Here is a 23,834-nt window from a genome sequence, read left to right as displayed (position 1 = left end):
TCTCAAAGCAAAGGGTCTAAATACTTATGTAAATAAGGTATTTCTGTTTTTAAATTAGCAAAAATATCTAACAACCTGTTTTCGCTTTTTCATTATGGGGCATTGTGTGTAGATTGATGAGGAAAACAAATAACTTAATCAATTTTAGAATAAGGCTGTAACGTAAGAAAATGTGGAAAATGTCAAGGGGTCTGAATACTTTCCGAATGCACTGTATACCTTGACACCGTGATATATTGTATAGGCCTAAGGCCGAGACAATGAGAAGACACAGTGGCATAATGAATTCAACCACACATTTGTTTCATTACAAAACCGGAGAGCAACATCTGTCCGGTGAAGTCCACAAAACATATTGCATGTAACAAACAGTTACATGACCTACATACAGCATGGTCAAGCAAGGTAATGTTTCCGACATTTTCGGACTACTAAACAACTATTGATTTAGAACCCCGGAGAGTTAGCGCAAGTCGCAACGAAAACAGGAGCTGCATCCACTATTCCAGCACCATTTCAACTTCAACATTTCACCATTGTCTAATCACCTGTGCTTAGTCTAATACAGTGACAACTAAAAGATACCAAAACTATTTTATCCAATCAACGTAAGCTAAATATGATGTGGCTGTCCATGGTACTGATTTCTGTGTATGTGTGTGTATGTGTGTGTGTGTGTGTGTGTGTGTGTGGTCGTACAAGTAGAAAAAACATGTTGACTCACCCTACTTGTAGAGAAACGCCAATGCCATCCTGCTCTTTCATGTTGCCTAAATCGTGTATGACTCTGTCATACAGTACACACTTTTAGTTTTTGTTGTCCTAGGCTACCTGGCTAAAATACTTGCTTGCTAGCCTAACTTCCTTCCTTTCATACGCCAGGCCAGCTAGTTAACATTAGCCTACTACATCTAGCTACATGTTGAACTTCCATCCTCTCAGGCCAGGGGCACAATGTATGAATTTATGGTTGGATCAGAATCACCATTATAATCATTTTAATTCTCTAGCACAGAGAATTAAAGAAAACCACTATTCCAAATCCCTATCTCCATCAATGGCTAATTTAGGAAAGGCCCGATTTTAGCAATAATGACGTTTGGCTTGTGATGTGATTGTTCTGAAGCCAAAACCAAACTGGCTTCCCTTGACACTGTTTTTTGGTACACCAGTACCATTCACAGCTGAGCTCACTCAGATTAGCTCAATGCTGACTGGCTACTATTATTATATATTTTTTATATTTGGGAGGCCAAATGCTCGCTGGCTTCCCTTGCATTCAATGTTACGGGCGGCAACAGTGTCAAACTCTTTCTGACCAGACGGCATCAGATAGATACGCTACACATACTGTCTGAGACAGAGGAGAGCTGTTTCGTTTGCGTGGATGCTTTCTCTGGTGAGATACACTACATGACCAAAAGTATGTGGACACCTGCTTGTCGAACATCTCATTCCAAAATCATGGGCATTAATATGGAGTTGCTGCTATAACAACCTCCACTCTTCTGGGAAGGCTTTCCAATAGATGTTGGAACATTGCTTCCATTCAGCCACAAGAGCATTAGTGAGGTCGGGCACTGATGTTGGGGGATTAGGCCTGGCTCGCAGTCTGCGTTCCAATTCATCCCAAAGGTGTTCGATGGGGTTGAGGTCAGGACTCTGTGCAGGCCAGCCAAGTTCTTCCACACCGATCTCGACAAACCATTTCTGTATGGACCTCGGTTTGTGCACGGGGGTATTGTCATGCTGAAACAGGAAAGGAACTTCCCTAAACTGTTGCCACAAAGTTGGAAGCACAGAATCGTCTAGAATGTCATTGTATACTATAGTGTTAAGATTTTCCTTCACTGGAACTAAGGGGCCTAGTCCGAACCATGAAAAACAGCCCCAGAGCATTATTCCTCCTCCACCAAACTTTAAAGTTGGCACTATACATTCGTTCAGGTAGCATTCTCCTGGCATCCGCCAAACCCAGATTCGTCCGTCGGACTGCCAGATGGTGAAGCGTGATTCATCACTCCAGAGAATGCGTTTCCAATGCTCCAGAGTCCAACAGCAGCGAGCTTTACACCACTCCAGTTGACGCTTGGCATTGCGCATGGTGATCTTAGGCTTGTGTGCGGCTGCTCAGCCATGGCAACTCATTTCATGAAGCTCCTGACTAACAGTTATTTTGCTGACATTGCTTCCAGAGGCAGTTTGGAACTCGGTAGTGAGTGTTGTCACCGAGGACAGATGATTTCTGTATGTTTTTTTCTTTTTGTCTTGGTAAATGTTTTGGGGAAGCATGGCTTCCCTTGGCATCCATGAATACACTCCACTGGAGCCAGGTGCCCCGCTCTAACCGACAACGAAATAAAAGTGACGTATAGTAGGTTAATAGACCTCCCTCAGTGTTACCTAATGGGTAAGAGGACATCACATACACACACACACTATTAGGAGTGTTCCCCTATTTACACATTTGGGTGTATGTGTGTCAGAGGTGAGGGAGGATTAGCCAGTGGTTGAGAAGAAGCATCTGGTGTGTTAGGAGGACATGCAGATGAACTCCAATTTCCTGGACAGAAAGGTGACATATTAAGTCTTTCCCTACACCCTACCCAGTACCCCCTACTCTCACCCTGGCCTAGCCCCTTACTTTCAAACCACTAACCCCTAAGTTTCCAACATGACCTGACGTGTGTGTGTTACACCTGGTGTTACAAGAGGAGTTGAAGGCGGAGCATGCCTCGTACCTGCGGCAGCGCCCAGATCTCCGCGCCATGATGGCCGACTTACAGTTCCTGTTACAACGAAAACCGAGCGACGTCATCATGTTCGCCCGCGAGGACTTCTTTGCCTCCCGCTGACCCCCGGGGGGCCCCTTCAACACCTCTTCACCTTGAGGACACATACTGTGGCTGTGTCTCAATAGTCTAGTAGCTTCCTCTCACAGACACTTTAGTGAGGATAATACTATTCTGGTTAGCAGTTGTCACAAGTATGTACAGTGGCCCTCGAGATCTAGAGTATTGATCAAATATGAATACTTTTATAGATGTTTTGTTTTTTATTTTGTGATACTGTTTTTACTGTCTACTGTTTTTGTTTGCGTGAGCTGTATTGACACAAATTCTAATCAACTCATGCTCATGCTCATCTGACTCAAAAAGTAATGATATTGTTTGCTGCCCAGATTTCCTAAGAAATGTAACAGCCTTTGAATAACACAATTATGTGTGTATTAATACTCCAGACAATCTTGCAAGGCAGACTGAGACAGCATTGACTTTCCATACCAAAAAGCATATAAAATAGCAAAAAGAGAGCTTTATTGGAAGGTAGATAAAACATCTCAAACCATTTGAGTGCAAATGAAAAGCAACATTTCATCCATGTACATGTATTTACTGATGGTCAGGATGGTGAGCACACACAAGATACAGCATCATTACACTTTTGCACTATACAATGAGTATACAAAACATTAAGAACACAATGAGTATACAAAACATTAAGAACACCTGCTCTTTCCATGACAGACTGACCGGGTGAATCCAGGTGAAAGCTATGATCCCTTATTGATGTCACTTGTTAAATCCACTTTAATCAGTGTAGATGAAGGGGAGGAGACAGGTTAAAGAAGGATTTTTAAGCCTTGAGACAATTGAGACATGGATTGTGTATGTGTGCCATACAGAGGGTGAATGGGCAAGACAAAAAGTGTCTTTGAACGGGGTATGGTAGTAGGTGCCAGGTGCACTGGTTTCTGTCAAGAACTGTAACGCTGCTGGGTTTTTCACGCTCAACCGTTTCCTGTGTCAAGAATGGTCCACCACCCAAAGGACATCCAGCCAACTTGACACAACTGTGGGAAGCATTGGAGTCAACATGAGCCAGCATCTCTGTGGAACGCTCTCGACACCTTGTAGAGTCCATAACCTGATGAATTGGCTGTTCTGAGGGAAAACGTGGGTTCTGCAACTGAATATTAGGAAGGTGTTCCTAATGTTTGGTATACTCAGAGTACATTTTCTACATGCTTTAGTTTCAGTTTAAGGGAACAAAAATATAAACGCAACATGCAACAATTTAAAAGATTTTACTGAGTTACAGTTCATATAAGGAAATTAGTCAATTGAAAATAATTCATTAGGCCCTAATCTATGGATTTCACATGACTGGGAATACAGATATGCATCTGTTAGTCACAGATACCTTAAAAACAAGGTAGGGGCATGGATCAGAAAACCAGTTAGTATCTGGTGTGACGACCATTTGCCTCATGCAGAAGCAACACATCTTCGCAGAGTTGATCAGGCTGTTGATTGTGGCCTGTGGAATGTCGTCTCACTCCTCTTCAATGGCTGCACGAAATTGCTGGATATTGGCAGGAACTGGAACACGCTGTCGTACACGTCGATCCAGAGCATCCCAAACATGCTCAATGGGTGGCATGTCTGGTGAGTATGCAGGCCATGGAAAAACTGGGACATATTCAGCTTCCAGGAATTGTGTACAGATCATTATAATGCTGAAACATAAGGTGATCGCGGCGGAAGAATGGCACAACAATGGGCCTCAGGATCTCGTCAGGGTATCTCTGTGCATTCAAATGCAATTGTTTTCGTTGTGGAGGTCCTGGACTGGCAGGGTTACACATGGTCTGTGGTTGTGATGCCAGTTGGACGTATAGCCAAATTCTCTAAAACAACATTGGAGGCAGCTTATGGTAGACAAATGAACATTCAATTCTCTGGCAACAGCTCTGGTGGACATTCCTGCAGTCAGCATGCCAATTGCACGCTCCCTCAAAACTTGAAACATCTGTGGCATTGTGTTGTGTGACAAAACTGCACATTTCAGAGTGGCCTTTTATTGTCCCCAGCACAAGGTGCACCTGTGTAATGATCATGCTGTTTAATCAGCTTCTTGATATGCCACACCTGTCAGGGGGATGGATTATGGTCCTCTGTAGCTCAGCTGGTAGAGCACTCAGCTGGTAGAGCACGGCGCTTGTAACGCCAAGGTAGTGGGTTCGATCCCCGGGACCACCCATACACAAAAAATGTATGCACGCACGACTGTAAGTCGCTTTGGATAAAAGCGTCTGCTAAATGGCATATTATTATATTGGCAAAGGCTAAATGCTCACTAACAGGGATGTTAACACATTTGTGCACAACATTTGAGAGAAATAAGCTTTTTGTGCATATGGAACATTTCTGGGGGCTTTTATTTAATCTCATGAAACATGGGACAACACTTTACATGTTGCGTTATGACCTAAAAAACAAACTTGAGCCACCGGGAAGGGGACGCGAGTCATTAAGTACTGTAGTCTACACCAAAGTAAGATAAACCGTTGTCTTTTTGATTTGGTGTGATCAGTCTTCAACAACAACAATAATGAAACAAAATCAAAAACACCTTTGTGATTTGCAGAATTAAGAGGACTAAAGTTCCCAAAATACACCTGATGTTACCAAGCCACAACCCCGCTCTAGCTCACGCTGGAACGCTTGTCCCCTGGGCTCAGGCTGGGCTCCAGTGCTAGTGCTCATGTAGTAATGGGCTCCTGAAACCGGAACTCGGAAGATGTCAGCCCCCACGAATCAGCCTATGCGACCGTGAGTAGAGAACGTTGAAAACAACGGTCGGCCATCTTGTAGGCTGTCTCTAGTTCTTATTATAGCTAAATTTGTTAGATTACATGTTTCTACGCAGTAACGCATTAGCTTAGCTAGCCAATGTCAACATGACATTGCTTACAAGTGTAATCGGGGATTTATATTGGAGAAGCAGTTTTTGCCTATCTTTATACTGTACTGTCTTTGGGTACATAGAAACTCTGTGGTTAAACTGCAGTACCAAAGCAAAACTGTACAGCAGTTGAAATCGTGCTTCTATACAGGAACCCTTGCCCCTTGATGATGCAATGTACAGGTCACCACCGTTGTAAAGTAGGCAATTATAACTAAGCAGTTCCGGGTCACGAATGCGCACTAGCACTGGAGCCCAGCCTGAGCCCAGCGCAATCCTTCAGAATAAGAGTCCCGTCCTGTATAATTATTAAATGAATAACTACGGCGGAAATGATGAAAAATGTCTACAATTAGCGATATATTTTATATGACATGGGGTGTTCATTCTACTCAGGAGCTCTTCTACTTTCCCAATCCACATAGTTTACACACCGAGGAGCGTTGCTGCTCATCTTGCGTGGCCAATTAGCTTAAATGCAGTACGTTTTTCATATTGGACATACATATTACACCGTAGATAATCGATTTTGTGTCCATAAAACCAGGGTCCAGCCTACTCACTAGAGTCCCGAGCATACAAAACAGATGAGTTTGAACAAAAGGGTCCAGTCTGGACTTTTGTACTGTCACTTTAACTCTATGCTGACTGACTAATGCAGGGCTATATCTTAATTACAAAGGAATACATGAACTATTTTAGCTTACTCTTTGTTTGCTTCCAGTGTGAATTAAAAACGCTATTCCATACCAGACTTTCACTCTTGGCTTGCCCTATAATGGAGGTGCCAAATTCCGACTATTAACGGGTGATTAGGTGAGAAGCTAACTGCTTAAGCGAAACAATGGAGACAATGTGATCATTAAATGGAGTGTTAACTGATTGGCATACCTATAAATGACCTATATTATCCTAATGATGATGAGCAGGCTGCAAACTTTACACATGTAAATCAGCCCAAGGCAGTAGCAGTGCGTGGGTAAAATCACTGGGGAAGCCAAGCCACCGGAGGACAATGACACAACGAGATGCAACAATTCAAGTTTTTCTGGCTTCCCTTGAAAAAAAATGTGGGTGCGTCAGGACCATTCACAGTTGAGCTCGCTCAGTTTAGCTCAACATTGATTGGCTAATTTTTTATTTTATTTTTGTCAAGGGAGGCCAAATGCTCGCTGGCTTCCCTTGCATTCAACGCTACGGGCGGCAACAATGTCATACTCGTTTGGACCAGACAGCATCAGATAGATGGCCTACACGTAGAGAGACAGCGGGCGCTGTATCGCTTGCTCGGATGCTTTCTACTGTGAGATACATTCAGCCTCTTGCGAATTGAAGGAAAATTATGAAACACAGAGAGACTAAATATATTTTTTGTAATGTATGTTATCTTTTTTCTTGGTAATTTTTTTGGGGAAGCCTGGCTTCCTTTGGCATCCATGAATACACGCCACTGGCCCAAGGCTAACCTTACGTGCCAAAACATGCATCAGGTCAAGCATTTTGGATAGACAAATAAAATATATTTTTTGAGGCAGAACTGCAATGCTGCTGGGTTTTTCACGCTCAACAACGTGAAAAACCTGTGGTTGCAGATGGTGCAGTTGCCGTACCAGGCGGTGATACAGCCCGACAGGATGCTGTCAATGGTGCATCTTTTTTAATTTATTTTAATTTTTTTGTCATTTAGCAGACGCTCTTATCCAGTGCGACTTACAGGAGCAATTAGGGTTAAGTGCCTTGCTCAAGGGCACATCGACAGATTTGTCACCTAGTCAACTCGGGGATTAGAACCAGCGACCTTTTGGCAACTGGCACAACGCTCTTACCCAATAAGCTACCTGCCGCCCCGTGGGAATCGAACCCACAACCCTGGCATTGCAAGCGCCATGCTCTACCAACTGAGCTACACGGGACATCTGTAAAAGTTTGTGAACGTCTCAGGGGCCAAGCTGAATTTCTTCAGCCTCCTGAGTTTGAAGAGGCGCTGTTGCGCCTTCTTCACCATACTGTCTGTGTGGGTGGACCATTTCAGATTGTCAGTGATGTGTATGCTGAGGAAATTGAGGCTTTTCACCTTCTCCACTGTGGCCCTGTCGATGTGGATGGGTACACAGGGAGTACAGGAGGGGGCTGAGCACGCACCCTTGTGGGGCCCCTGTGTTGAGGATCAGCGTAGTGGAGGTGTTGTTGCCTACCTTCACCACCTGGGGGCGGCCCGTCAGGAAGTCCAGGATCCAGTTGCACAGGGCAGGGTTCAGACCCAGGGCCCCAAGCTTAATGATGAGCTTGGAAGGTACTATGGTGCTTATGTTAGTGTCCGGCAACTGAGTTAGGAAGGGCCCCTGTATCTTTGTAGTGACTGGGTGTATTGATACACCATCCAAAGTGTAATGAATAACTGCACCATGCTCAAAGGGATTTTTCAATGTCTGTTTTTTTTTTACCCATCTGCCAATGTTCTTTGTGATTTAATCTGTGCTTGAAATTCCCTGCTCGACTGAGGGACCTTACAGATAATTGTATGTGTGGGGTACAGAGATGGTGTAGTCATTCAAAAGCCATGTTAAACACTATTATTGCACACATAGTGAGTCCAGGCAACTTATTATGTGACTTGTTAAGCACATTTTTACTCCTGAACATATTTAGGCTTGCCATAACAAAAAGGGTTGAATACTTATTGACTCAAGACATTTCAGCTTTTCATTTTTAATTAATTAGTAAAAATGTCTAAAAACATAATTTCACTTTGACATTATGGGGTATTGTGTTTAGATCAGTGACACACAATCTCAATTTAATCCATTTTAAATTCAGGCTGTAAGAAAATGTGGAAAAAGGAAAGGGGTGTGAATACTTTTTGAAGGCACTGTACATAGTGATCGAACACTGGTCACAATGTTTACATACTGTTTTACCCACTTCATATGTATAGACTGTATTCTACTCAAGGCTCATGCTATATAACTACTGATGTACGCACCTTTTCTAATAATATACTGTCCATACTGTCTATATACACCATTATAGACACTGCTCAAAAAAATAAAGGGAACACTTAAACAACACAATGTAACTCCAAGTCAATCACACTTCTGTGAAATCAAACTGTCCACTTAGGAAGCAACACTGATTGACAATACATTTCACATGCTGTTGTGCAAATGGAATAGACAACAGGTGGAAATTATAGGCAATTAGCAAGACACCTCCAATAAAGGACTGGTTTTGCAGGTGGTGACCACAGACCACTTCTCAGTTCCTATGCTTCCTGGCTGATGTTTTGGTCACTTTTGAATGCTGGCGGTGCTTTCACTCTAGTGGTAGCATGAGACGGAGTCTACAACCCACACAAGTGGCTCAGGTAGTGCAGCTCATCCAGGATGGCACATCAATGCGAGCTGTGGCAAGAAGGTTTGCTGTGTCTGTCAGCGTAGTGTCCAGAGCATGGAGGCGCTACCAGGAGACAGGCCAGTACATCAGGAGACGTGGAGGAGGCCGTAGGAGGGCAACAACCCAGCAGCAGGACTGCTACCTCCGCCTTTGTGCAAGGAAGAGCAGGAGGACTGCACTGCCAGAGCCCTGCAAAATGACCTCCAGCAGGCCACAAAAGTGTCTGCTCAAACGGTCAGAAACAGACTCCATGAGGGTGGTATGAGGGCCCGGCGTCCACAGGTGGGGGTTGTGCTTACAGCCCAACACCGTGCAGGACGTTTGGCATTTGCCAGAGAACACCAAGATTGGCAAATTCGCCACTGGCGCCCTGTGCTCTTCACAGATGAAAGCAGGTTCACACTGAGCACATGTGACAGACGTGACAGAGTCTGGAGACGCCGTGGAGAACGTTCTGCTGCCTGCAACATCCTCCAGCATGACCGGTTTGGCAGTGGGTCAGTCATGGTGTGGGGTGGCATTTCTTTGGGGGGCCGCACAGCCCTCCATGTGCTCGCCAGAGGTAGCCTGACTGCCATTAGGTACCGAGATGAGATCCTCAGACCCCTTGTGAGACCATATGCTGGTGCGGTTGGCCCTGGGTTCCTCCTAATGCAAGACCTCATGTGGCTGGAGTGTGTCAGCAGTTCCTGCAAGAGGAAGGCATTGATGCTATGGACTGGCCCGCCCGTTCCCCAGACCTGAATCCAAATGAGCACATCTGGGACATGTTGCACCACAGACTGTCCAGGAGTTGGCGGATGCTTTAGTCCAGGTCTGGGAGGAGATCCCTCAGGAGACCGCCACCTCATCAGGAGCATGCCCAGGCGTTGTAGGGAGGTCATACAGGCACGTGGAGGCCACACACACTACTGAGCCTCATTTTGACTTGTTTTAAGGACATTACATCAAAGTTGGATCAGCCTGTAGTGTGGTTTTCCACTTTAATTTTGAGGGTGACTCCAAATCCAGACCTCCATGGGTTGATAGATTTGATTTCCTTTGATAATTTTTGTGTGATTTTGTTGTCAGCACATTCAACTATGTAAAGAAAAAAGTATTTAATAAGATTATTTCATTCATTCAGATCTAGGATGTGTTATTTTAGTGTTACCTTTATTTTTTTGAGCAGTGTATATACATACATATATATTTATATTCCTGACTCTGACATTGCTCTTCTGATATTTGTTTCTGTAAATATTTTTCATTCATGTGTATTGTTTTGTATTGTTAGGTATTACTGCACTGTTGGAGCTAGCGCTAGAAACATAAGCATTTCACTACTCATTTACATTACATTTAAACATCAGCAAAATATGTGTGTGTATGTGACAATTTAATTTGAACAGATCAAATCAAAATGTTTTTGCCACATGCGCCGAATACAGCAGGTGTAGACATTACAGTGAAATGCTTACTTACAAGCCCTTAACCAACAATGCAGTTTTTAAAAAGAAAAATGTAAAAGAAAAAAGTGTTAATTAAAGAAAAATATTAAATAAAAGCAAATTGCTAAAGAGCAGCAGTAAAATAAAATAACAGTAGGGAGGCTATATACAGGGGGGTACCAGTACAGAGTCAATGTGAGGGGGCACTGGCTAGTCGAGGTAATTGAGGTCATATGTACATGTGGGTAGAGTTAAAGTGACAGCATTACTCTTAATGCTGTTAACAATAATATCAATGCGGATAATATTATTTGTGCTATAAAGGTGCTGAACTTTTTTATTTTTTATTATTGTAAAACAAAATGATAAGTGCTATGATTTCCTCATAAAATATTAAGAATTTCGACCATTTGTGGGACTTTATTTTGAAGGGATATTGCCGCCTTATTCTTGCTATGTTTTGCTTATTCTTGCTGGCGGAACGGAGGTCAGGCTACCAACCCTAACCTCTTGAGCGGTTCTAAAGAAATAGCTAAATGGCTTGACTCTTGAGAGGGAGTAAATATGACACCAGCTAAATGTAATAATAACGCCTTCATATGCTAGCAAATAATACTGTCGTTTATAACAAAGCTATTATACCATGAAGTTGCTTCATAAAGATATCGAAAAAGACAATGCCGGGTAAGTGAGTATCAACAGGCTAGCTAGCTAGCTAGCTAACGAACGTTAAAGCTAGCAGGTTAAAGCTAGCAGGTCTGTTTCACGTTATTTTGTTGCTAGCTAGCACTAGTGTCCGATTTAGCAATATACTTCTGGTACAGTGCAACTATTCATAGGCACCACCAGTCTATTGTATGGCATTTCAATACATCATTAAACATGAACAATGGTGTATCCATGTGTTGTTGAATTTGATAGGAAATGGCCGTCCTGGTTTATCAGCTGCTGAGCACCAAATATGCGCAGTTGACCATACTCATAGTCATGCATACTAGCTAGAATATCATCGTAGAAATACCTTTGAATTGTAATATTGGTGTGCTGAGTGCTCTATACCAGGGGTTTTGAAACTTTTGTTGCCCAGGGACCCCCGCGCAGGCAACCCAGGGCCCCCATATGTTAGCAAAAATATATATAATCACGTCTTGTCTTATCATCAGGTGAATGGCAAGTAGAAGTAATCAACATTTTAAAATAAATAGATTTGGTAGACAGTTTCATTATTTTTACCTCCCTGTCCACAGTTCATTGTAAGAGGAAGTGTAAACTCTAACATCTTTTAACTAGTAATGTAAATGTAAAGGTTTCTTGGCATAGAGAACATTTTACTGTTGGAAAGCACATTTTCTGCAGTACACATTTTGATGTTTTGAAGCTAATTTACTACAATTCAGTGCATTTTGCCATGGCTAATGCTGTGTTCCTCTGTGCAAACATTATAACAAAATCAATGAGCATGTGCCCTGAATGCCTGGTTTTTGGAATTTTCAATTACACTTGACTGTCTACATTTACATTTAAGGCCTTTTAGCAGATGCTCTTATCCAGAGCAACTTACAGTTAATTATTCTTACATTGTTCTTAAGATAGCAAGGTGAGACAACCACATATCGCGGTCATTGTAAGTACGCTAGATACAGTGCATTCGGAAAGTATTAAGACCGCTTCACTTTTTTTCTCATCAATCTACACACAATACCCCATAATGACGAAGCGAAAACAGGTTTTTAGAAATATTTGCAAATATATTACAAATAAAAACTGAAATACCTTATTTACTTAAGTATTCAGACCCTTTGCTATGAGACTCGAAATTGAGCTCAGGTGCATCCTGTTTCCATTGATCATCCTTGAGATGTTTCTATAACTTTACCTGTAGTAAATTCAATTGATTGGACATGATTTGGAAAGGCACATACTTGTCTATAGAAGGTCCCACAGTTGACAGTGCATGTCAGAGCAAAAACCAAGCCATGAGGTCGAAGGAATTGTCCGTAGAGCTCAGAGACAGGATTGTGTCGAGGCACAGATCTGGGGAAGGGTACCAAAAAATGTCTGCAGCATTGAAGGTCCCCAAGAAAATAGTGGCCTCCATCATTCTTAAATTGAAGAAGTTTAGAACCACCAAGACTCTTCCTAGAGCTGGCCGCCCGGGTGAGGGCCTTGCTCAGGGAGGTGACCAAGAACCTGATGGTCACTCTGACAGAGCTCCAGAGTTTCTCTGTGGAGATGGGAGAACCTTCCAGAAGGACAACCATCTCTGCAGCACTCCACTAATCAGTCCTTTATGGTAGAGTGGCCAGACGGACATGACAACCTTCTTGGAGTTTGCCAAAACGCACCTAAAGGACTCTCAGACCATGAGAAACAAGATTCTCTGGTCTGATGAAACCAAGATTGAACTCTGACCTGAATGCAAAGCGTCACGTCGGTAGGAAACCAGGCACTGCACATCACCTGACCAATACCATCCCTACAGTGAAGCATGGTGGTGGCAGCATCATGCTGTGGGAATGTTTTTCAGCAGCAGGGACTGGGAGACTAGTCAGGATCGAGGGAAAGATGAACGGAGCAAATTACAGAGAGATCCTTGATGAAAACCTGCTCCAGAGCGCTCTGGACTTCAGACTGGGGCGAAGGTTCACCTTGCAACAGGACAACGACCCTAAGCACACAGCCAAGACAACGCAGGAGTGGGTTTGGGACATGTCTCTGAATGTCCTTGAGTGGCCCAGCCAGAGCCCGGACTTGAACCCAATCGAACATCTCTGGAGAGAGCCGAAAATAGCTGTGCAGCGACGTTACCCATCCAACCTGACAGAGCTTGAGAGGATCTGCAGAGAAGAATGGGAAAATTCCCCAAATACAGGTGTGCCAAGCTTGTAGCGTCATACCCAAGAAGACTCGAGGCTGTAATCGCTGCCAAAGGTGCTTCAACAGAGTACTGAGTAAAGGGTCTGAATACTTGTGTAAATGTGATATTTCAGTTTTTTTTACCTGTTTTTGCTTTGTCATTGCTTTGTAGATTGATGAGATTGATGAGGAAAAAATGTATTTAATCAATTTTATTATAAGGCTGTAAAATAACAATGTGTGGAAAAAGGGAAGGGGTCTGAATACTTGCAGAATGCGCTGTATATACAGTACCAGTCAAAAGTTTGGACACACATACTCATTCAAGGGTTTTTCCTTATTTTTCCTATTTTCTACATTGTAGAATAATAGTGAAGCCATCGCTATAATTACACATATGGAATCATGTAGTAACCAAAAAAGTGTTAAACATAACATTTATATTTGAGATTCTTCAAAGTAACCACCATTTGCCTTGATGACAGCTTTGAACACTCTTGGCATTCTCTCAACCAGCTTCATGAGGAATGCTTTTCCAACAGTCTTGAAGGAGTTCCCACATATGCTCAGCACTTGATGGCTGCTTTTCCTTCACTCTGCGGTCCAACTCATCCCAAACCATTTCAATTGGGTTGAGATCGGGTGATTGTGAAGGCCAGGTCATCTGATGCAGCACTCCATCACTCTCCTTCTTGGTCGAATTGCCCTTACACAGCCTGGAGGTGTGTTTTGGGTCAATGTCCTGTTGAAGAACAAATGATAGTCCCACTAAGCGTGAACCAGATGGGATGGTGAATCGCTGCAGAATGCTATGGTAGCCATGCTGGTAAAGTGTGCCTTGAATTCTAAATAAATCACAGACAGTGTCACCAGCAAAGCACCCACACACCATAACACCTCTTCCTCCATGCTTCACGGTGGTACCCACACATGCGGAGATCATCCGTTCACCTACTCTGCGTCTCACAAAGACACAGCGGTTGGAACCAAAAATCTCAAATTTGGACTCATCAGACCAAAGGACAGATTTCCACCGGTCTAGTGTCCATTGCTCGTGTTTCTTGGCCCAAACGAGTCTCTTCTTTGGTGTCCTTTAGTAGTGGTTTCTTTGCAGCAATTCGACCATGAAGGCCTGATTCACGCAGTCTCCTCTGAACAGTTGATGTTGAGATGTGTCTGTTACTTGAACTCTGTGAAGCATTTATTTGGGCTGATAACTCTAATGAACTTATCCTCTGGAGCAGAGGTAACTCTTCCTTTCCTGTGGCGGTCCTCATGAGAGCAAGTTTCATCATAGCTCTTGATGGTTATTGCCATAATATGGACTTGGTCTTTTACCAAATAGGGCTATCTTCTGTATACCACCCCTACCTTGTCACAACACAACTGATTGGCTCAAATGCATTAAGATGGAATTAATTAACAAATTAACTTTTAACAAGGCACACCTGTTAATTGAAATGCATTCCAGGTTACTACCTCATGAATCTGGTTGAGATAATGTCAAGAGTGTGCAAAGCTGTCATCAAGGCAAAGGGTGGCTATTTGAAGAATCTCAAATATATTTTGATTTGTTTAACACTTTTTTGGTTACTACATGATTCCATATGTGTTATTTCATAGTTTTGATGTGTTCACTATTCTACAATGTAGAAAATGGTAAAAATAAGGAAAAACCCTTGAATTAGTAGGTGTCCAAACTTTTGACTGGTACTGTATATATACACTACCGTTCAAAAGTTTGGGGTCACTTAGAAATGTGCTTGTTTTCGAAAGAAAGTCATAATTTTGTCCTTTTAAAATAACATCAAATTGATCAGAAATACAGTGTAGACATTGTAAATGGCTATTGTAGCTGGAAACGGCTGATTTTTAATGGAATATCTACATAGGCGTACAGAGGCCCATTATCAGCCACCATCAGTGGGAGGCCCCGGTGCACAACTGAGCAAGAGGACAAATACATTAGTGTCTAGTTTGAGAAACAGACGCCTCACAGGTCCTCAACTGGCAGCTTCATTAAATAGGACCCGCAAAACACCAGTCTCAACGTCAAAAGTGAAGAGACGACTTCGGGATGCTGACCTTCTAGGCAGAGTTGTAAAGAAAAAGCCATATCTCAGACTGGCCAATAAAAAGAAAAAATTAAGATGGGCAAAAGAACACAGACATTGGACAGAGGAAGATTGGAAAAAAGTGTTATGGACAGACAAATTGAAGTTTGAGGTGTTCGGATCACAAAGAAGAACATTTGTGAGACGCAGACCAAATGAAAAGATGCTGGAGGAGTGCTTGATGCCATCTGTCAAGCATGTTGGAGGCAATGTGATGGTATGGGGGTGCTTTGGTGGTGGTAAAGTGGGAGATTTGTACAGGGTAAAAGGGATCTTGAAGAAGGAAGGCTATCACTCCATTTTGCAACGCCATGCCATACCCTGTGGACGGCGCTTGATTGGAACCAATTTCCTCCTACAACAGGACAATGACCCAAAGCACAGCTCCAAACTATGCAATAACTATTTAGTGAAGAAGCAGTCAGCTGGTATTCTGTCTATAATTGAGTGGCCAGCACAGTCACTGGCTCTCAACCCTATTGAGCTGTTGTGGGAGTAGCTTGACCGTATGGTACCCAATGGTGGAACAAGCTCCCTCACGACGCCAGGACAGCGGAGTCACTCACCACCTTCCGGAGACACTTGAAACCCCACCTCTTTAAGGAATACCTGGGATAGGATAAAGTAATCCTTCTATCCCCCCTTACCCCACCCCCCCAAAAATAATAATAAATAATAATTGTAAAGTGGTTGTCCCACTGGCTATCATAAGGTGAATGCACCAATTTGTAAGTCGCTCTGGATAAGAGCGTCTGCTAAATGACGAAAATGTAAATGTAGGTAAGAAGTGCCCATCAAGCCAATCCAACTTGTGGGAGGTGCTTCAGGAAGCATGGGAGGAAATCTCTTCAGATTACCTCAACAAATTGACAACTAGAATGCCAAAGGTCTGCAAGGCTGTAATAGCTGCAAATGGAGGATTCTTTGACGAAAGCAAAGTTTGAAGGACACAATTATTATTTATATTAAAAGTCATTATTTCTAACCTTGTCAATGACTACATGTCCTATACATTTTGCTATATTTCCTATTCAAACTCATTTCATGTATGTTTTCATGGAAAACAAGGACATTTCTAAGTGACCCCAAACTTTTGAACGGTAGTGTATATATAATATTGCGGACCCCCCGGAAACCAGTTTGAAAACCCCTGCTCTATACATTTCCATCCTTATTGCTACACAGAAAGTTATTCTTGTCCTGATCAAATTGAATGACTAACCTCAGTTAAACTTTCAATCTTCCAACATTGACTTGAACCACTAATAGCAATTCCCATTACTGCTGCTTTTGATTACATTCAATCTCACACAACCTGAACTGAGCTCTTTTATCAAGGTTGTGATGTGTATGTGTGTGTTTCTCTCTCCCAGTCAGGTGACACTGATGCCGGAAGAGGCAGAGGACATGTGGCACACCTACAACTTACTGCAGATCGGTGACAGTCTTATGGCCTCCACTATTAGGTTAACTTGCTATTGTGACCGATGTCATTGTGCTTGCTTAACAGCATAACATTCATTCCTCTCGAGCCTGCACTGGTACTCTATCTTGGATCCTCTGTCTTGCAAACTCACGACTGCCCACTTGGCAACGTCTATACAACTGTGCTATAGAAAAGTTAGTGATTCGATAGTGTGGGTGGAAACATTTCAAGCTATGGAGTGAGGTTACAAATCTAACTCTGTTACACTATCACTATGGTACATAATCCTAGTCTGGTCCCAGATCTATTTGTGCTGTGTAGCCAAATATGGTGGTTGTCATGTCTGGCACAAACAGATCTGGTACCAGGTTAATATAATCCTGCTGCGAACCATGATCATACTACAGTTCTACCATCAGTGGGTGGTTGCCATTTGAGTGTTTCAGGAAGTCTTTGAAATCCGTGTGACGTAGTATATTACCATATTGACTATTTTATGGTAATACAAAAGTAATTAGCTTTTCTCAGTCTCACTTGAGCTGTAATGCTCGATCTACCTCACTGTGTCTGTCACTCTCTCTCTCAAACACACACATACACCTTTACTAAAAAGCGCAGCCTTAGTGACCCATGATACCTTTCTCCCTGATTCCTCAGAAAGGTGCAGACTGAGTCATCCACGGGCAGTGTGGGGAGCTCCAGAGTGCGCACCACCCTGTGTGTGTGTGTGGATACTATTGACTTTGACTCACAGGCCTGCCAGCTGAGGGTGAAGGGAACCAACATCCAGGAGAATCAATATGTGAAGGTCAGAGATTAACAACGTTCAGGACAAAAACAGCGCACTTCCATTTTAGCCTGTAACTGTTATGTCAGTTTGGCATTGTCAAATTACCAGTAGACAAATCATGATGCTAGGAAAGCTAATGTTAATGGTCTAAATTGTGTGGAGTTTCCCATTTTATATTTTGTTGTTGTTGTTTTGTGATAGCTAGTGAAGGAAGTGCTTTTTCCTCTGTCCTTAGATGGGGGCTTACCACACCATTGAGTTGGAGCTAAACAGGAAGTTCACACTTGCCAAAAAGATCTGGGATAGTGTCGTGCTCGATAGGATCGGTGAGTGTGTACTTGTAACCTGTGAGTTGATAGTGCACAACTCCTCAAAGGCCTAAATCCCTGCTGTTTTGTACGTAATATGTCAATCAAAATCATTGAATTTCAAGGTATTCCACTCACTAAGTATTTCGTATGGTTCTCTATATTGAGACCTGTTTTTGACAGGGTTCCCACGGGTCGAGAAATTTCAGGAATATCATGGAATTTTCAAATACGCATTCCAGACAGGAAAAGTCAGGGAATTTAGTCAATACATTGATGCAGTTATAGAAAATTGGGGAATTTTTCATATGGATCACAGTTGATAAATTAAATGATCAGAAACATGTACGTTGCATTGCCTAATGTGTGTGTGTGTGTGTGTGTGTGTGTGTGTGTGTGGAAGTTGTCACGTGGAAATTCTTATCTGTAGACGTGGATTTACCACAGAGTGGGAACCCTGTTTTGAGTACCTAGGCCTTCATGCAACCTGAACTCTTCTTCTATTTCCTGTGGCCCTCTCAGAGCAGGCGTGTGACCCCACCCAGAAGGCAGACGTAGCGGCCGTGGTGATGCAGGAGGGTCTGGCCAACCTGGTGCTGGTGACCCCCGCTATGACCCTACTAAGGGCCAAGGTGGAGGTGACCATCCCTCGCAAGAGGAGAGGCAGCTGCACCCAGCATGAGAAGGTCAGTATAGGCTTCATGACCCCATCACTAAAGGGGCTTACAGACAGGGAGCTGCCAAAGTCGGCACGAGCAGCAAGCTGCAAATCTAACTCTGTTATACTATCACTATGCTACATAATCCTAGTCTGGTCCCAGATCTATTTGTGCTGTGTAGCCAACTATGGTTGTAGTAATGTTTGGAACAAACAGATCTGGTATCAGATTAATATAATCCTCCCTTGAACAATGATCATACTCCATACTACAGTTCTACCATCAGTGGGTGGTTGCCATTTGAGTGTTTCAGGAAGTCTTTGAAATCCGTGTGACATAGTAAATTGCCATATTGACTATTCTATGGTAATACAAAAGTAATTAGCCTTGGTGATGCAGGAGGGTCTGGCCAACCTGGTGCTGGTGACCCCCGCTATGACCCTAGTAAGGGACAAGGTGGAGAGAGGCAGCTGCACCCAGCACGAGAAGGTTAAAGTGTTTAACTGGAGCGGCAGAGAAAAATATACCTTGCGTGCCCGTGGGCGGCAGATGCCGTCCCTCCCTGTTCCACTCCCGCCAGGTTGGGAGGCAAACCTGCCGCCAGCTTTACATATAAACCAATGGAGGCGGCTGTATTTTATTTTTCTGTGTGTAAGCGACTTAACAATCAGAATGGGTACAATCAGTATGTGCAAGGGTTTGGTTTCCTAATGGGTTCTTTCGCTCTCTCAGGCCCTGGATAGGTTCTATGAGGCAGTGATGCAGGGGATCCTCAGACATATCAACTTTGACGGTGAGTCCTCAAGTATCTCCCCCTTCATGGTGAAACTCCCTACTGAACACAACTCAGGGCTGATTAAGCAGGCATCATCTGGCCTGTGAAATGGGGCAGATTTAGATCACGTGATGGTCGCTCCCCCTACACACCTTCTATTTTCCTCACCTTTTACCTAATATCACCTCTTTCTCACTCCGGCCCCCTGTCTTTTTTCTTTCTGTGTCAGTGGTGAAGTGTATACTGGTGGCCAGTCCAGGGTTTGTGAAGGACCAGTTCATGGCCTACCTCTTCAGGGAGGCAGTCCGACAAGACTCCAAGATTCTGCTGGAGAACAGGCCCAAGTTCATGTTGGTCCATTCCTCCTCGGGACACAAATACTCCCTAAAAGGTGGGGAACATGTTTTGATAACGTTACAATGAATTATTGATGTGGTTGTAATGCATTGTAAGAATTGCCATAAGCATTTATAACCCCTTATGCCTTCTTATCATGCTTACAACATGTAATAATGCATTATACTTGTCAACTTTAAGTAATGTGTTACTTATGTTTTTTGTCTTCTTTTTTTTCCAAATGTTGTTTTGATATTTCTTCCTTTTCTGTGGGGCAGTGCTTACTGTGTTGTGTTTTATCCTGTAGAGATTCTATGCGATCCAGCTGTCACGGCTAGATTGTCTGATACCAAGGTGAGTGTCCCGTTTAGTCTATTAATCCTACTAATAGTCTATTAATCCAGTGTTAATGAATTTATTGTGTAGAAAGTTGTACTCTGCGTGGCCCTTTCAATTGAAATACTGCAATTTATTCATGCTTTGTCTTCTCTGTGACTCACAGGCAGCAGGAGAGGTGAAAGCCCTGGAGGACTTCTACAAGATGCTACAACATGAGCCCGACAGAGCCTTCTATGGGTGAGAGAGAGACCATGGTTGTGTTTATTAGGGAATACGGCAAAAAATGTTTTATACTGTTTGGCGGCAGAAAACAAAAATGTACGTTGTTGGACAAGTCCAGATAGTCCCTCCCTCCCTGTTTTGGTTTGTTTTCTTTCTTTTACGCTAAAATCTGAATTAGGCTAATAAGAACACGTTTTCCGTTGCAAAACATTTAGCTACGGTGTGCCCTACTGAACACGATGCCATGACTGACTATGACGTTGAGAGTCCTCATGTTCCACCACTACTAAACACTGACCTTTCTATTCACTTGATGTTGCAGGTTGGCTCACGTGGAGAAAGCTACCGAAGCACTGGCTATTGACATCTTGTTGATTAGCGATAAGCTCTTCAGGTATGTAGTTTATGGAGTTATATCTGTATTTCTGTGAGGGAAAACATTGTATTTTGTGTGTGTTTATATAAATATTTGAGAAAGTGAGGATAGAGACATACACATACAATTCATGTGTATCTGTCGTGTGTGAATTGTGCTCATATGTGTTTATAACATAACTTGAATGCCACAACCAAAATTCCCTGCAGAAAAAAGAAAGTTATTCTATTCTCAAGATAAGTAGACTTACACTGAGTGTACAATACATTAGGAACATCTTCCTAATATGGAATTGCACAATCCATGTCTCAATTGTCTCAAAGCTTACAAATCATTCTTTTAACCTGTCTCCTCCCCTTCATCTACACAAATTGAAGTGGATTTAACAAGTGATTAAATAAGGGATTCACCTGGTCAGTCTGTCATTGAAAGAGCAGGTGTTTCTAATGTTTTATACACTCAATGAGGAGAGAAGGAGATGGCGAGAAGATGAGCTGTGAGGGGGTATCGTCGCTTATCTGTGCATGTTCTTCATTTCTTCATTTGGATGTCTCTGTCCCCAGGCACCAAGATGTGGCCACACGGAGTAGATACGTACGGTTGGTGGACAACGTGAGAGACAATGGCGGAACCGTCAGGTAGGGGTAGGCGGGAAAGAGAAATTATGATAATGGCAAAAATATGATAATGAGTCAGAAAATATGATAGGCTACTGTAGACAAATTTATACTGTAATTATGATGATTGCTTCTTATAGTGATCATGTCCTTGACTCTCATTCCAATCCTCTATATTTTCTACCCCAGAATATTTTCAAGCCTTCATGTATCTGGAGAACGTAAGTTTTGTTCCTTCCATATTTAGTGAAATGTCAATGCCATTTTCACAGATGTGTTATTGGTAGTATACCACGGGTGTTTTTCAAAATGCATACTACCGTGCTCCGAGCACGGGAGGGTCGAAGTATGAGTCCAAATCAAAGTATGCGAAACGGAGCACAGAGGGCTCTTCTCAAATGCGTACTCCGTTTGTACATATTTTGAAGTATGCATCGATGCAAACGTCAACGGCAAGTATGCAAAGAAATATGACGCAACCACGTACAAAATGATGCAACATTTCTTTAAATCAATGGCGGCCATTATTTGAGCTGAAGCGAGAGAAAATACACTCTGACTTTGGAATGAAATGTTGCCTATTCACATTTCATATGTTACCTGACTACAATATTTTATCTTGATACGTTAATAAATACATGCTGTGTTAATTTTGGCATGTTTACCTGCCTACGTACCGTAGAGCGCAAGCCTATAATAAGTCAATAGGGCTAGCTACTAGTGCTGTTAGCTAGCCAGATAGCCACAAATAATTGTTTGCTAGCTACCCACAAAGAATTGACATCTGTCTTGCATAATACTAGTTTTAGGTCATTTTTGCCTGTTAAACAATCTGGTTAGCTACATTATTACGATTCACATAGAGCAAGCTGATAGTTATGAAGTAAAACGGTTGCTTTTTATATATCTTGTTTTGTCTCTATTGCCATTGTTGTCCTAGCTGGAAGACGGTTCAGTGAATGGGTAGGTCCATAGTAAGTCAATAGGGCTAGCTAGCTAGCCACGAAGAATTGGTAGTTACCCACTAAACATTTACATCTACCTTGCATAACTTTAGTTTTAGGTCATTTTTGCCTGTTTAACTAGCTGGCTAGCTAGATTATTACGATTCACATATCTAGCTGATAATTATGAAGTTTGCTTTGTAAAGACCTTGTTTTGTCTATTGTTGCCATTGACCTGGCTAAAAGAAGGTTCAGTGAATGGGGAGGTGAAGCGTAAGGTAATACAGTAGGGGGAGTGCGAGTGCTTCTCAAATGTATTGTTTTATGCATTCCCCACACGAGCGTACTCAAGAGTACGTGGTCGGAGAATGCACTCTGAGCATGAGAGTGTGGAGCACGGTAGTATGCATACTGAGAAACACCCAATGTTTCTTCTCCCCATAGGGGATTTCACTGATAGGGTTACTGAGTAGCATTGCATCATTGAGTGTGTGATGTTTTTATTTGTCAACCAAATATTGTATAATTTGCTTAAACAATTGAGCAGTCTCCTCCTCTGTCTCTCCCTTGTACAGAGTTGACCCAGCTCAGTGGAGTGGCGGCCATCTTGCGTTTCCCCATTGCTGATCTATCGGAGCCTGAGGATGACAGCAGCTCTGATGAAGAGTAAATGACACACTGCAACAGAAAAAATAGACCCGGGGGCACTCTTAGTCTGCAGAACTGAGGAACACAGCGCAAAGTTGCAAGTAGAAATAGAGTGCATAGACTCAATCTGTTGTGGAACAGAACACTGTCATGTCTATGCATTCTATTTCTATGTCGATGCAATGTTGTCTAGAAAGTTAACCTCTTTTACGCCAAGCCTGTAGTCTCAACCTGTCCATCATTGCTTTATCATCATACTCACAGAATTTGACATGCTTGTGCTTTTGGGTATAAAGTATGGAGAAAAAATATGTATGCACTCACTAACTGTAAGTCGCTCTGGATAAGAGCGTCTGCTAAATGACTAAAATTTAAAGGTTTAAGGCACAGTACAAGTAGAAGATACTGCTTGTGGTACCAATGCTAAGCCTGAAAGATGAACTCTGGTTTACATGAATGCTATGGTTAAGCCTGTAATTTGTTTGGTGCCAAGTCTGAATAAAACACAAATAATTAGAAAAAAACCTGATTGATCTGGATATAAAATGCTAGTACAGTGTATTAATATTGATAAACCATGTATAATTCATTTCTAATGAGAGTTTTGCATCTACATTTTTCCTTTCGAGTGTATATATATCTCTTTCTTGCAATAAAACCGCCAAAGCTTACGTTTTCTTGTCCTGCCATGTTATTTTCATAGTAAAGCTAACTTTTCTCCTTTTTCATGCCTCAGTAACAGTTGTTTCTGACAAGAAAATTCTCATGGTCAAACACTGAAAGGGAGTATAACTGGAAACAGGAGATAGAAATATATATTTATTTAATTTATTGCAATCCTTTTCATTGAAAA

The 23,834-nt window shown here is 42.5% G+C and overlaps 1 protein-coding gene across 3 annotated transcripts; it reads left to right on the top strand.

Annotated features, from left to right (window-relative positions):
• The first annotated feature begins 5,516 nt into the window (after positions 1-5,516).
• Positions 5,517-23,652, top strand: pelo (pelota mRNA surveillance and ribosome rescue factor). 3 transcript variants are annotated; one of them, XM_084164888.1, is made up of 13 exons: positions 5,517-5,615; positions 16,915-17,007; positions 17,625-17,775; positions 17,993-18,083; positions 18,588-18,751; positions 19,457-19,517; positions 19,729-19,890; positions 20,143-20,189; positions 20,338-20,411; positions 20,719-20,790; positions 21,336-21,410; positions 21,579-21,610; positions 22,909-23,652. In XM_084164888.1, the coding sequence occupies exons 1-13, from the start codon at positions 5,584-5,586 to the stop codon at positions 23,001-23,003; spliced, it is 1,149 nt and encodes a 382-aa protein (XP_084021014.1). In that variant the 5' UTR covers positions 5,517-5,583; the 3' UTR covers positions 23,004-23,652. The 3 variants fall into 3 exon arrangements, with proteins under 3 accessions (XP_084021014.1, XP_084021013.1, XP_084021015.1); XM_084164887.1 differs by lacking the exon at positions 5,517-5,615 and adding an exon at positions 11,034-11,255; XM_084164889.1 differs by lacking the exon at positions 5,517-5,615 and adding an exon at positions 11,044-11,255 and having other exon boundaries at positions 22,881-23,652.
• The last annotated feature ends 182 nt before the right edge of the window (positions 23,653-23,834 follow it).

This window comes from Coregonus lavaretus (assembly GCF_964263955.1).
Source record: "Coregonus lavaretus genome assembly, chromosome: 1".
NCBI classification, from domain to species: Eukaryota; Metazoa; Chordata; class Actinopteri; order Salmoniformes; family Salmonidae; genus Coregonus; species Coregonus lavaretus.
The sequence above is the reverse complement of the archived record's forward strand: the minus strand, read 5'-3'. Positions and strand labels throughout refer to the sequence as shown.